We start from the raw sequence: 15,888 nt of genomic DNA on the forward strand, positions 1-15,888 counted from the left end.
TAGGGATTTTGTTAAATCTGTAGATTACTTTAGGAAGTATGGACATTTTAATAAAATTCTTACAATCTGTGAAAATGGAATACTTTTCTATTTATTTGGTCTCCTTCAATTTCTTTCTTCAATATCTTATAATTTTCATTGTACAGATCTTTGACTTCCTCTAGTATATTTACTCCTAAATATTTTATTCTTTTTGATGTTATTTTAAATGGAAGTATTTTCTTAATTTCTCTTTATAATGTAAAATGAATGATATTCTGAGCCATAAATTCTGATGTGGTTTGTTACAAAAGAAAAGCTAACTGATAGAGAAGAAAAGTTATGAGAAGGAAGTTAAGAAGGAAATTTTTCTCCAATATATGATTCATCACTTGTCCTGTGTAATTGTTCATATTCACTCTGACCTACCATGTGGAATTGTAATGTCAGCTTCACTTTACTGAAATTATCTGATCCTGAAGTTATGCCCCAGGGTAATAATTTTAAAATGGCTATAGAATCCTGGAAGATATCCAGGTGAAGCTCCCAAGATATTTGGGCAGAACTAAATCAGTTCCCCAACAAGCAGCACAATAAAATAAGCACAGCTGGTGTCTCTTCTTGTTGCTTTGCAACAAAGAACGCAGCTGCAAGTGGAAATAGGTCTGGGGTTTAGAGATTGGAAGGGGACAAAAAAACATGAAAAGGATTAGAGATGTTTTACTACATCTACGAAGACAAGGGACCTTATAGAATATAAGGGTCATGTGGTAAAATTTCATATCCTCTCCTTACATGCCAAATTAAGTTTTAGTACTCCACTGAATTAGAGTTCATAAATATCATATTCATAATTTTATAAAATATTTTGTTCTCCCTCCAATGAACTGAAAACAATTATTCCTAAAATGTGTTACAATTTTAAAATGCTTTCAAGTAAGGTTTATTATTGTATATTTTATTAGCATACAGAAGAGAATAGGTAGAAATTTATTTATTTCCTTATAGATAAATTTCTGTGAAAAACAAAGATGTAAAATTTATTTCCAAGATTGTGATTTCGTATGGTTTTCTTTGAAATAATTTCTATATATAAAGCATATTTTAAATTTAAGGTGATTACAATGCAACAAAATTAATGCTTTAAACTTTGTACTAAAATCTTCTGATTCCAGGTAAAATTAAGACCAGAACTGAAAAAATGTGGGTATACTTACATAAAAAAGAGACAAATGTATGTGTTTTTTTTTAAAAGAGATTTACCAATACACACAATTAAAAAAAAGACCCTTACTAATTTTATGATAATAATATATGCTATTGTAACATCACTAAATATCTTAAAACAGATGCCATTCCATCTGAGAGTGGCAATGCCATTTACAAATAAGATTTATCCATTCTCTCTTGATTTCCCAAAGTCACACATGAACCTGAACATTGACTCCAAAAACAAGAAGTTTCATCTCAGGTTTTTTTCCCCTCTTTATTTGCAATGACAATCAGTAATATTAACTTTTCATCATTTCATATTTTTAGGACTCAGTTCTGAGCAACTAGACTTTTAATAAACTTATAGAAAATCAAATTAAAAAGTGCTTCTATAGAATAATGGATTGGAGATGGTAAAATCATCAAGACTGGAATGATAATAAACCACATACCACAGAAAAAAAGAACAAAAAATATGTTAAATGTATACTGATAAAATGTTTACAAGCCTCATCATAGTCCTCTCAGGTTACATTTTCCCTCTATGGTATTATAATGTCATTCTGTCCACATAAGTTCATTTTGTTGAAGGCAACCACATTTTTAGCTAAGTTTAAGAGAAAGCAAAATGATAGCCAATAGCTTACTAGACACCGATTATAATCCAAAGGGTCTTTTTTAAATCAACGCTATAAAAACAGGCTTTTTTTTTTTTTAATGACAGCCACAATGACTCTCATGCAACCACACTGTTACTCTTTCTATAAGCACAAATACTTTAACTTTACGCAGTGGTTTTCCTTGCTATTTTCATAAAGGTATCTATTCAAATATGACAGTTAACATCTAAACATGAAAACTGCTTACCCGGCAGAAAGAATTGGTTTCGGTCACAAGTATATAGCATGAGAGAGAAGGACATGGCAACCCGCTCCAGTGTTCTTGCTTGGAGAATCACAGGGACAGGGGAGCCTCGTGGGCTGCCGTCTATGGGGCTGCACAGAGTCAGACATGACTGAAGCGACTTAGCAGCAGCAGCAGCAGCATATAGCATGAGCATTTTAACACTATGGGATTTTCTTTGACAAGTATTATTTTTAATAAGTATTTCTCCCATTCATGTTTCTACTTTTAAATTGTTTTATTATTTTCTCTTGCATGTTTCTTGGGAGAGTGATTCTCAGCTGTGAGCAATTTTGGCCTCCAGAGATCTTCAAGCAATATCTGAAGACATCACAATATGGCAGCAAGAGGAGAGATGCTATTGGAATCTAACCAGTAGACAGACCAGGGACGCTGCTAAACATCCTACAATGCACAGGACAGTCCCCCACAACAAAGAATTATCCAGTCCAAAATGTCAGTATTGGCAATGCTGAAAAACTCTGTTTTGGAAGGATATGATTCCCTAGATAATAGTTGAAATTACGTGGTGTATGTAAATGCAAGAGATAAAGAAAAACCTTATATTAGAACATGCATCAAAAAGCACTTCAGTTTATTTTGCATCTTTATTAAAACACCTAGAATGTCAAGACTTTGTCTGCTGATTATTACTCACTGACAAGACATATATAACCAAATCATGCTTTTCTCACAGGCAATACAACACACAGCAATTACTGGGAGGGCTCCACAATATTTCTTAGCACTGTTGATCTACAAGAAACAACAATCTGATAAAAACGTGCACGCATGAGAAGTCCCCACAACAATCTGATAAAAAGGTGCACGCATGAGAAGTCCCTGGAGCTGCTTTCTCTTGCTTCCTCTGTTTTCTCAGAGCACATTTTGCAAAGCTCTACAGGGAACTCATCCGTTTTATGATGATTCTGCTTATTTCTCCTTAACCACACAGATACACACACACACACAAACTCTAAGCTATATAATTCTGCAGGGAAGAGAGAGGAATGTTTTTCATGATGTGTCCTTTATGCAAAATGCATTTATTTTTTCTCCTCATCTAAGCCAAAAAAAAACCCAAAAAGTCCATGTTTTATATAAGATTCAGAGTATATCTTCTCTGTCTGAAGCAGGGCTCTCAGTCCAACTGTACTGTTCCTCTACTTTTTGCTTATCAAATGCCATATTGAAAATTTGTTTACACATCTGCAACCTGCTCAAATGTAGGCACTTGTCTTTTTTTTTTTTTTTACTGTTTTATTACTAGCCCATATCACAGTTCTAAGCATACTAAGTTCCTTCCCTCTTTCTCCTTTCCAGAATAATTAGACAACTTAAAGAATAAAGTATTTTTTAAGGACTGGATGATCCAAAACTCAATTAATGTGCATATGGTAAAACCAATGATCTTATTAGGCACCTTCTATTGTGAAAATTTTGTTGTCAACTATCCCACTCTTGTAAGCTATTATTAGTATTGGAAATTGATATAGCTTTAAATGTGAATGCTATTATTTTTTAGGATCATATATCACTTTTTATTATTTCATAAATAACATATATATATATATATCAGTTTAATAAAGAAGAATCATGACGTACTTCTGTTATACCAAATGAAACTGCAGCCTTCTTTTTTAGAAGGAATTGCTTTCACTGATGTGTGTGGTCTCCATATATTTCTATGTGTGCCTTCATATTCAGGAACACATATTCATTTAAAAAAAAATGATGCTATTCCACACAGATTTCTGAAAATATTCTCACTAAAATACTCTGGATCTTTGAATGTCAGCATACACAGTTTAAATTCATTCATTTTAAGCCTGCCTAGGGTATCACTGTATGAAGAATAATTTGAGAACTTCACTATACTTTAAGTATGTTTTCTACTTTTCACCTCTGTGAAAAATACTACAACATATGACTTTAGATATCAATGTCAGTATATCTATAAAAGTCTTTTATAATAAACTTATGTTCTTTTATTTATTTATTTATTTTTAATATATGGTGACAGATTTTATTTATTTAATTATTTATTTTAATTTTGTTTTATTTTTAAACTTAGGATGGGGAACACATGTATACCTGTGGCGGATTCATTTTGATATTTGGCAAAACTTATGTTCTTTTAAAAATTTTGATAGATATTGCCAAATTACCCTCAAAAAAACTATGCAAATCAAAATTTCTGCTAATGCACACAAATAATTTTGTGAATTATCAAATTTTCATATTGGATAGGCCAACATTGCTTTCTCTTTCTCCTTTGTGGTTTTTAAATTCCTAGTGAAATTTGAAATATTTTAATACAATTAACATTAATTTTCCTATGAATCTCCTGCTAATGTAATTTCCCCACGCTCATTTGATTGTCGTGCATTTTTCTTATTATTGAAACATTCCTTTTGTTATACTCAGTTGCTCATTCGTGTCTGACTCTGTGTGACCCCACGGACTGTAGTCCACCAGACTCTTCTGTCCATGGGGATTCTCCAAGCAAGAATACTAAAGTGGGTTGCCATGACCTCCTCCAGGGGATCTTCCCAACCCAGGGATCGAACCCAGTTCTCCCACATTGTAGGGGAATTCTTTACCTTCTGAGATACCAGGGAAGCCTGAAACAGTTTCTTATGTAAGGAAAATTAGTACTTTGTCTGCCTTATGTGTTTGTATTTTAGTTTATTATCTTTCATCTTATTAAGAATAATTATTTGATATATTTATTTTCAACTGTTTATTCATTTAAATTCATATCTTATTTCTTACTATTAGATTCATATCTTACATTAAAAATCCTTCATCACATTTGTTTGTTTTACTTTTAAGTTGTTGCATTTTTTTAAATTTTATTTTATTTTTAAACTTTACGTAATTGTATTAGTTTTGCCAAACATCAGAATGAATCCATCACAGGTATACATGTGCTCCCCATCCTGAACCCTCCTCCCTCCTCCCTCCCCATACCATCCCTCCAGGTCGTCCCAGTGCACCAGCCCCAAGCATCCAGTATCGTGCATTGAACCTGGACTGGCATCTCGTTTCATACGTGATATTTTACATGTTTCAATACCATTCTCCCAAATCTTCCCACCCTCTCCCTCTCCCACAGAGTCCATAAGACTGTTCCATACATCAGAGTCACTTTTGCTGTCTCGTACACAGGGTTATTGTTATCATCTTTCTAAATTCCATAAGTGGTTGCATTTTTATAAGCATATTGAATGTTTCAGTTTTATATACCTTAATTGCAGATTTATTTACCATTTATATTGTTCTTAAGTGTTGGGGAAAACACTGTTTCACATCACCCAACACTGTAACCATACCTGATCTGAACTCCACTCCTTAGCTCAGTTCATACAGATATTTTCCACTCCAGAAAGTGGCCCTGGACTAGTCCATTCACCTCACTGTCCACACCATCTGGGTTATCAAGGTTTTTCAGCTACCTGGAGCTTTTTCTTTCTCCACCCTATTTCTTTCTCCACACTATCGCTGATGCATGTATTTTGCGGTTGTGAGAGGGATTTGTATTAAAAAAGCATTTCCTTATCGGACCCCGTAGGGATTAGATTCTGGTATAAATTAATAGCTATTCCTTTATTTCCAGGCAATATTGGGTGAATTGCCCTTTGTATGGTATGTTGATGTTTAATCGCTAAGTTGCATGTGACTCTTTGTAACCCCATGGACTGTAGGCTCCTCTGTCCATGGGATTTCCCAGGCAAGTATACTGGAGTGGGTTGCCATTTTCTTCTCTATGTGATGTTCTCAATCCAGGGATTGTAACCATCACAAAATGCTACCTCTTGAACAAGAGGAACATTATAATAATATCAAATCTATTCCAATGAATTAAGGGGACCCTTACCTTTGGCCCAGTAAACTGTATGGATCCTGGAATATACTTTTCCTTGTTATAATTATTCCACAAATAGCTTGATCTAGATTTTGTGTTTTTTTTTAACTGTATTCAAAATGGGAACTCAAAAGCTGAAGCTTAGACATCTCTTCCATTTGCACTTCTTACTAACCCTGTGATCTTGGGAAAATTAATCAATTCTATATTATTAGTTTTACCCTCTGTAAAACAAGAATAATTTGTAATGCTGACCTCAAGATGATACAAGCATGGGATTATTATGAACGACATGCAATGTCAGATACATAGTAAGTGCTCAATAAATATTCCTTGGAGTTGTTTTCAATGATCCTTATCACAACTGCTGTGGTCTCATGTGGTCTCATACTTCAACAAACCTAACTGGATATTTTATAGTAATCAACTTCTGATTTTCTGCAATACCAAAGTCAACATTCAAAACCTCAATCTCTTTTGATCCACTGATCAAAACTTTATGGAGCCAATCAGTTCTGTAGTTGATCGGAAGCAAGATTTAGTATTCTGAAATCAACTATTAGCTTCACCACTGCTAAGTCACTTCAGTCGTGTCCAACTCTGTGCGACCCCATAGACAGTAGCCCACCAGGCTCCCCCATCCCTGGGATTCTCCAGGCAAGAACACTGGAGTGGGGTGCCATTTCCTTCTCCAATGCATGAAAGTGAAACGTGAAAGTGAAGTCGCTCAGTCGTGTCTGACCCTCAGCGACCCCATGGACTGCAGCCTTCCAGGCTCCTCTGTCCATGGGATTCTCCAGGCAAGAACACTGGAGTGGGGTGCCATTGCCTTTTCCACCACAGACAGAAAGAAAAACTGCTGCCCCAGCAAAATCATCTAGCATGACAATTATACAAGTAGAGATGGTAAACAGGAATGATTTTATGTATCATCCCCAAATCAAGCAACTTAATACAACTATATTGTAGTAACAACATCACTGTTGTTCTGTGATGCTACAATCTTTCTTGCCATTCCTTTGTATTCAGTATTAGATTCAATTCTTTGGTTACTGCGCTGTGTGCTGTGTGCTGTGCTTAATTGCTCAGTTGGGTCTGACTCTGTGACACCATGGACTGCAGCCTGCCAGGCTCCTGGCTTCATGTTAAAAGCAAGAATTTGTCTGAGTACCAATTCAGACTGAATACAGCTGCGTGCATCTGAAATCCAACTCGGTAACATAAAAAGACGAGATTTACTTTCCTAAGGAAGCTCTTGGGATTCACAGACCAGGTCTGGAGCATCAGTTCTGAGATGGATCATCCTTCCGGGCCCTTTTATCTTTCTGATCCATCTCACTTAGCAACAGGCTTTCATCTTTATGGTTTCAAGTGGCTGCTGTATTTTGAGACCACATCTGCTTTAGGCAACAAGGAAAATGGCAATGGGTAAAATATCCGTGCCAGGTGTGTCTTTTTGGCAGAAAGCCTGTGTCTTTCCTGAAAGTTCCACCTACTGGCCTCCACTTAACATCCTACTATTTAGAATTACATCACATGGTCATTTTTAGGTGAAAAAAAATTGTAATAAGTGAACATTTAATTCTGAATAGTGTCAACCTGAGCAAACTATACGGAAAGAGAGGCTGAATAGTAGATAACTAACATCATTTACCTACAGGGAAGAAGCATGATTCTATTGTTTGTGTCAAATGGCATATTGTTTAAATTTTCATTTTTAATTAGAGGATAATTACTTTACAATATTGTGATGGTTTCTGCCATACATCAACATTAGTCAGCATCAGGTATTCATATGTCCGCTACCTCTTGAACCTCCCTCCTACTTCCCTCCCCATCCCACTCTTCTAGTTTGTTAAAGAGTACCAGCTTTGGGTGCCCAGCGTCAAACAGCAAATCCCCACTGACTATTTTACATATGACAATATGTATGTTTCAATGCTATTCTCTCAAATCACCCTACCCTCTCCTTGCAGCAAAGGCCATATCTATCAAGAGAATTAGAGAACAACACTATCTTCTAATCACTCTTCCTGCCTCCAAGCTCATTCCTTAAAACCTCTTACATTAGAGACCGGCAAACTTTTCCTATAATAAGCAACACAGGAAATGTTTCAGGCTCTGTGAGCCATAATGTTAGCTGCAACTGTAGCTCTGCTACCACAGTACCTAGACTATCATAGGCAAGATTTACATGAATGGGTACAGATTTGTTCTAGTAAAATTTTGTTTACAAAAATAGACAGTGAGAACCTACTGTATAGCACAGGGGAAAAAAAAAAAAGGTAGAATCTGTTTGGAAAACATATATTAAATTAATCTTAAAAATGCATTCCAATATACATTAGGTACACACACATACTATTTGATTTCATTTTTACGAGGTACCTAGAATTGTCAAATTCATAGACTCAGAAAGTACATTGGTAGATGCCAGGGGCTGGGTGCAGGAGTCAGGCAGGCAAATGGGGAATTAGTGTCTAATGAGGACACAGTTCCAGTTTTGCCTCTGTGCTCCGTCTTGTCTGACTCTTTGTGATCCCCAAGACTGTAGCCCTCCAGGCTCCTCTGTCCATAGGGTTTCCAAGGCAAGAATACTGGAGGCGGCTGTCATTTCCCCCTCCAGCGGATCTTCCCCACTCAGGGATTGAACCCTCGTTTCTCATGTCTCTTGCATTGCAAGGTGTGCATTCTTTACCACTGAGCCACCTGGGAAGCCCCACGTTCCAGTTTAGGAAGGTAATAAAGTCAAGGGATGCATGATGGTGAGTGCTGCACAACGATGTGACTGCACTTATTGCCTCTGAACTGTACAATTAAATATGGTTATAATAGTATGTTTTATATTATGTGACTTTTACCACAACAAAATAGAAAAAAAACAAAAACCAGCAGGCTGGATTTGTGTCCACTGTCATGGTTTGCTGGTCCCTCTTGTACCATATTACTAGCTATTTTGTGGTTATTTGTGTATTTTTTATTTCTAAAATCAGAGGCAGTGCAAATATCCCTTATTCTTAGCCCACAATGTAAAGCAAATTCTTTACTATGCTAACATCCATATCACTTTCTATATGTTCATATTACAGTGTGCAGTAGATGCTATTATGATGTTTTATGTGTTTATTTTTCCACGATGAGTTCAAAAACACACACATACACACACAATATGATTTCCAATATTCAGCCTATAGCTTGCCATACTGTTTCACCAGAAATCACGCCTGGACCCACAGTACAAGACAGACTGAAAGCCTACTCTGCTTTGTCCTTTTTCTCCAGTACTTTCAGACATTAAATTTTCTCCTTCAACAAGGCTTGTCTCTGTAAAAGAACTTAAAAATATAGTTGATCTTGGAACAATTTGGGGATTTAAGACACCAACTTCCCTCCTGCAGTCAAAATGCATATGTGACTTGCTACAGTTGGCCCTCGTATAGAAGGTTCCTATAAGGGGACTCGCACAGTTCACACCTGTGTCGCTCAAGGGTCAGCTATACTAGTATTGCCCATTTCTACCCTTCTCTCTGAGTCTTAGATGAGGGCTGAAATGTTTTGGCTTGCTCCTAAGTCCTTCAGCCTTAGCTGCAATGATTTCTTTAGGCTTCATGATTCCTAAAAGCCCAGTATCACTCAACATGCTCTCATGTACTCACTTAGCTTTAACTGTGTTCACACATAGGTATATAGTTTAGATTGCACTTATAATAACTTTTTTCTCCCCTTATTATTTTCTTTGGCTTTTTGATCTCTGTTTTGATTGATTTCAACTATTTTCTATGTCAATTATTTTCCCAAGCATTTCTCTAGATAAAGTTGGAGGATGATACAGACTACCCTGGTGGTTCAATGGTTAAAACTTTACACTTCCAGTGCAGGAGACGTGGGTTTGATCCCTGGTCAGGGAACTAAGATCTCCTATGCTGTGTGGTGCCGCCAAAGAAATTCTTAAAAAGGTAGAAGGATGATATACTTTCTGGATTCCTTTCTAAATATTTCTTTCATGCTAACAGATATATCATGTTTTTGATTGAGTGAAGGATTTGGTGTTCTGCCTTTTCTCTGAAGGCTGACAATGGTATTAAATTATTAACCACAATCCAGTATTTCAAGTGACAAATATGATGTGAAAATATCTTTTCCTAGTAAGTAACTTTTAAAAATCTGAAGTCTATACCATTTTTTCTTCATTCATAGGCTTTAGGAAAACTTTTCCAGCATCCAACTAAGTTTGATGCTTTTCCAATTAATCCTTCCTGCAATTCAGAAAGTTTATTCAAGTTGTAAATTCTGTATATTCTACACCTAGATGTTTTTAAAAAAATGTTACTGTTCCTCTCCTTCATCTGCTGTTTCTTGCATTCTGGGAATATATGTTATTCCCACACTATGTGTATTTAATATATCCTCTAAGTCTCATCTATTTCTCACAATTTCCATATATTTGTATTTTTGTTCTCTGATTTTTAGCTCCTTCTTCCAGTCTTGGAAGTTCTTAAGTTCCAGGAAAACAATTTGGGTCTTATCACTGACTCTATGTGCCTCAATGTGCATATTGATTTTCTGTTGTTTACTTATTGTAGAAAACATGGCTTTTAGGAATCTCTCTGCAGTGTCCTTAAAACAAGAGTGCTCTGATTACCTAGTGTTGAGTACTATTTTTTGGTAATGACTTCTGTGCCTGTTTTCTTTGGTGCTTTGCCTCCCAGAGTGATGGTCAGTTTCCAGGGTGCTCCCTGGGGTTCTTATGTGGCCCCTGGCAATACCTTATCAGTGACTCTCACAAGTGATGGAGTCACAGAGCTCTTTGCTTCTGTAAGGAGATGATCGGCAAATGTGCTGTCAGTCCCTTGACAAGGTTCCAGAAGAAAGTCTCTTCTGGAGTTTTTACGCAAATTTTCACCTGCCAGAAATAATGGTGTTGAGTCTCTTAGCTTTGTGTGTGTGTGTTGGGGGGGCGGGGGAGGTGGGGGCGAGGTATTCCTTGCGGCTTGTGGGATCTTAACTCACCAACCAGTAACTGAACTTAAGCTCTTGGTAATTAAAGTGTGGAGTTCTAATGACTGTACCACCAGGGAATTCTCTTCAACTTTCTTAAGAGACCGAGGAGCCTGAGTGTCTTCGGGGCCTTTCCACTGGCTGTCTCAGACTAGACCCTGCATTCTACTCTGGTCTCTGGGGAGTCCATTTGGCAATTGCTTTCTCCCTGGAGATTCTGTTTAAGAAGGAAAACTGAGTCTCTCTTTCTAAACTGATTCCCTCACAACTTAAGGAGCTATCTGCTTATCTCAGGAGAATTAAAATAGACTGGATTTGGGAAAACAAAAGAAATTGCAATCTCCTATTAAAAACCTTATATATATGAGACAAAGGATGTTAACAAAACATATTGCATTAACCATTTCAAAACAGATGTAAGTTAAGCCATGTTGTTCATCTTCAATTCATAAATGCCACATTATCAATTATATCTCAATAAAACTGTATTTTCAAAATTTATATATATCCATTTGTACAGAGTGATTTGGTTAGTGACTATAATAACCTAATTCAATACCCATATATATAAACTTAAGTATATAAAACATGTACTCAAAATATATTTTCTAAATCCAAACTTAGGGCCTTGCAGAGGTAATGAAAATATTTTCATCATAGTTGAACTTTATTTTAATTATATTTAGGAAATTCATCTTAGATAAAAATAAAATAAAATAGCTAGGTTTTAGAAATCACCAGAAGATTGGAAATCTCTATCATGACTTATCAAATACAGTGTAGGCTCTATATTCAGGAGAGACTGGGGTCAATTTCTTCATGGCAATTCAGAAAAGAACTTGGGAAAATCACTTACATACTGTATATCAGTTTGTATAGCTTTAATGTGGCATTTAAAATATTTCACATGGTTATCATATATTTTAAAATAAAGGATGCAAATGCTTAAGGGTTTCTGCAAATTTTGTTGATTAATGTAACTATTGCTTGGACTATCAGTCCTATTATAATTTAATCATAACTTGAAAGTTGAAAACACATAGCAATAGATTTCCAACATTCTACTGTATGTGTTGACACAAACTGTCACTAATTGTGTTGGTATGGTAAAAAAAAAAAAAAATTACACCAATTAAGCAAGAATTGCAAGTATTTTATCATGTATGAATGGTTTTTCCTTGAGATCAAGTTGTTACTTACACTAACAACTCCAGAAATTTGTTTTAATAAATACTAGGACAGCTAGCAGAAATATTCCTGAAAACTTTAGGCTATAGGCAATTATTAAAATATTTGGAATTTCTTCAAATTTCTTCACACCCCCCAAATATTTAAATATTAGTCTTCAAAATATTATTTTATATCTTCAAAAATATATTAACTTCCAAAATATAAAAATGACTTATCTTACCCATATCCGACATTTCAGGCACAGTTACAATGTATGGTCCATCTGTGAACTTTGGAGCATTGTCATTGATGTCTTGCACTTTGATGATAAACTCAGATTCAGGCTCAAGGGGCTTGTTTGTTCGTCTGTCAATAGCCTGCGCGTGAAGTACATAGTGGGTCTTCTGCTCCCTGTCTAGGCTTTTTGTTGAGTGGATGTCGCCAGTGGTATCATCAATGATAAAAATAGTCCCAGCACCTTCTCCAGTAAGGATGTACTTGACAGACCCATCACCTTTGTCAGAATTGGAGTGCAGCTGTACACAAAGACGGAAAAATTTAAGATAATATTATATTCCAACCTTACATGGTGTTCTCTGAAAATTGCCTATCTATAATTTAATACTTAATTTGGTTATGACCATTTTCTTCTCTCCAATGTCCCAGGTGTTGCTAAAATCATGTTTATCTGCAGTTTTTCTCTACTTGGTATAAATAGGGATATTTTATTATGTTCTAAGAGATTTAATTATTGAAGAAAAATTAATGAGCAATACTTATTAAAAGCATAACCCTTGCTGTCATTATACTAAATCAATGTTTTGCTACCTACACAGAATAAAATTGTAAAAGAAACTACCAGTAAATCACAGTTGTCTTCCATATTTCCACAGGGAATTAAAAAAAACAAAACTAAGAATTAACTGCTTGCCATTATATTTCAATATTAAAATTTTAAAAATACTACAGTAAAATTTGAGATTCAAATTATTTATTAAAATTTCCACAAAATGGACACTCATTTATTATAGGAATGTTAACTTTATAATTTGGAAAAACAAATATCTTCCAGATTGCTAAATTTAAAAAAAAAAAAAAAAAAAAACCTTGTTATGGAATATTCTCTTTCTTGAAAAATTATGAAACTTTACACTCTAAATGGCAGTATAGATTTAATCAGTAAGTAGGCCCTGATTTTTAATTGAGATACACTAATAAATCTCACTTGTAAAACTAAAATGATTGAATTTTGTTTGAATAGACATTATAGGAGTAATATTTCAGCAGAGGTCTTCAATAAGAAAGATATTGTACATTAAGATAATTTAAAAACTTTTCATCATTTAAATATTAGCAAATGCTTTTAAACTGCATATAATTCACACAATGAATTATAACATCGAAGTTCAGTTAATATTTCTATGAATAGCATTGCTATATTTCTAGCTGAGAACATCCACAGTATTTTCTTAAATCTCAAACACATACTTGAAAAATTGTTTCTCCCAAGAGATCTGAAGAGTTATCCTTCACACGAAACCTTTTTGGTCACATAACCACAACTACTCACCTTTGCACATTTCTGACACTCTGAAACACTGAAAATATATAACCTTGTTCACATAGCATTTTGGTTTCTAGCCAAGGTAAAAAATTTCAAGATTTATGTTAAAGTCTCTGAACTCTTAGAAGACATTTTTAAAGATAAAATATAGAAAAAAGATAATATAAGGAAAGGACTATTTCAACGGGAAAATGAAGGGGTCCGAAACATAAATAACAGTACATCAGGAAAAACTGTACTTATTTCTTGAAAACACATAAGACATAATTAGGGATAAAATTTTGATAGGCATCACTCAGATTCAACAAATTAAATACTTTCCAAACTGATTTTTTTTTGGAGTTTTTCTAAAAAGGAATAAAACTACATTAGCAGAATATAAAAAACACAGCTTTCAAAGATTCACACTTCATTAGTAAATTAACTACTAAAAGAAGCAGTAGAATGAGTTGTGTGGAGACAGTTGTAGGCATGCATGAAAATGAATTTATTCATTTATTTATATCTCTTTACATCATTTTAGCACCTACAAGAAGAGATTTAACATTTATGCAACAGACGTCTACAAAATATCGATTGAGCAGTCTGTTTCATATTCTCCAATTTTGCATTTATCCATGATGAAAACACAGCAAAGTAAAGGACCAAATTCTCTGAACAAACGTTTTTAAAACCTTTTCTGGAACATGCATATTATTAAATTAACCAAAAGGTGAAGTCATTTTAGTAGCTATTGCTATATTCTGTATGGATTATAAATCTATATATAATAAATATGACTAATTAAAAACACTGACAGAAACAGTTAAACCTTCTAACAACTAACTATTGAAAGATATGACAATGGTGAAAATTGACTCTTGAGGATATTATCATATACTATTACATTTTTAGAGTGGCTAATTTGAAATTATTTAGTTTTGGACGAAAGGATCACACTGCAGTTAACTATATGTATTTTTTGAATAGGCATATGGACATAGACCAGCAACAGAAGTATGTAAAAGTAGTAAAGTTGTCAATCTAAAGCATCTGTTAAAATTTTATATGCTCTATGCTTTATATGGATTATGATAAATTATTCAATTAAAGATAAATGCCAGCAAATTTATGGCTTTAGATTTTAACACTTGAATCTAACTCCACATTTTTAAAGTTTTGAGAATTAACATAGCACTTAGCATAAGTGTTTCAGAAGTTATGTCTAACTAGATAGTAAATGTGCAGTGTGTGCTAAGTTGCTTTAGCCGTGTCTTATTCCTTGGGACCCTATGGACTGTGGTCCACCAGGCTCCTCCGTCCATGGGATTCTACAGGCAAGAAAACTGGAGTGGGTTGCCATACCCTTCTCCAGGGGGTCTTCATGACCCAGAGATCAAACCTGCATCTCTTAGTCTCTTGCATTGGCATGTGGGTTCTTCACCACTAGCGCCACCTGGGAAACCCCCATAATCTGCAGGAGCCAGTGAATTATAACTTCAGTTCAGTTCAGTTGCTTAGTAGTTTCCGATTCTTTGAAACCCCATAGACTGCAACACTCCAGGCTCCCCTGTCCATCACCAACTCCTGGAGCTTGCTCAAACTCGTGTCCATTGAGTTGGGTGATGCCATCCAACCATCTCACCCTCTGCTGTCCCCTTCTCCTCTAACCTTCAAATTTTCCCAACATCAGGGTCTTTTACAAGGAGTCAGATCTTCGCATCAGGTGGCCAAAGTTTTGGAGTTTCAGCTTCAGCATCAGTCCTTCCAATGAATATTCAGGACTGATTTCCTTACTTAACAGTATTGATATTGTTGTACAACACAGTCAAAGGTACAATGAAATATTATAATAATACATTTGGATTACATAAATTGTTGTATTTAGCTTGAGTATTTTATTTTTTTTTAATTATTGTTATTTTTTTGAGTATAGTTGATTTACCAGACCACCTGACCTGTCTTTTGAGAAACCTGTATGCAGGTCAGAAAGCAATAATTATACCTGGACATAAAACAACAGACTGGTTCAAAATAGGAAAAGGAGTACGTCAAGGCTGTGCATTGTCACCCTGTTTATTTAACTTATATGCAGAGTACATCATGAGAAACGCTGGGTTGGAGGAAGCATAAGCTGGAATCAAGATTGCCAGGAGAAATATCAATAACCTCAGAAATGCAGATGACACCACCCTTATGGCAGAAAGTGAAGAAG

General features: G+C 35.1%; 1 protein-coding gene across 1 annotated transcript in view; it reads right to left on the reverse strand.

The window, feature by feature from the left end:
- Positions 1–15,888, reverse strand: part of CDH18 (cadherin 18, type 2) — a 597,814-nt gene that overhangs the window by 288,618 nt on the left and 293,308 nt on the right. Inside the window, exon 3 of the mRNA XM_010832133.1 lies at positions 12,372–12,666. Within this exon, the coding sequence (XP_010830435.1) occupies positions 12,372–12,666 (295 nt within the window). The remainder of the gene's footprint in view (positions 1–12,371; positions 12,667–15,888) is intronic.

The sequence above is a fragment of the Bison bison genome, unplaced genomic scaffold (genome assembly GCF_000754665.1).
Source record: "Bison bison bison isolate TAMUID 2011002044 unplaced genomic scaffold, Bison_UMD1.0 scf7180017864538, whole genome shotgun sequence".
Lineage (NCBI taxonomy): Eukaryota > Metazoa > Chordata > Mammalia > Artiodactyla > Bovidae > Bison > Bison bison.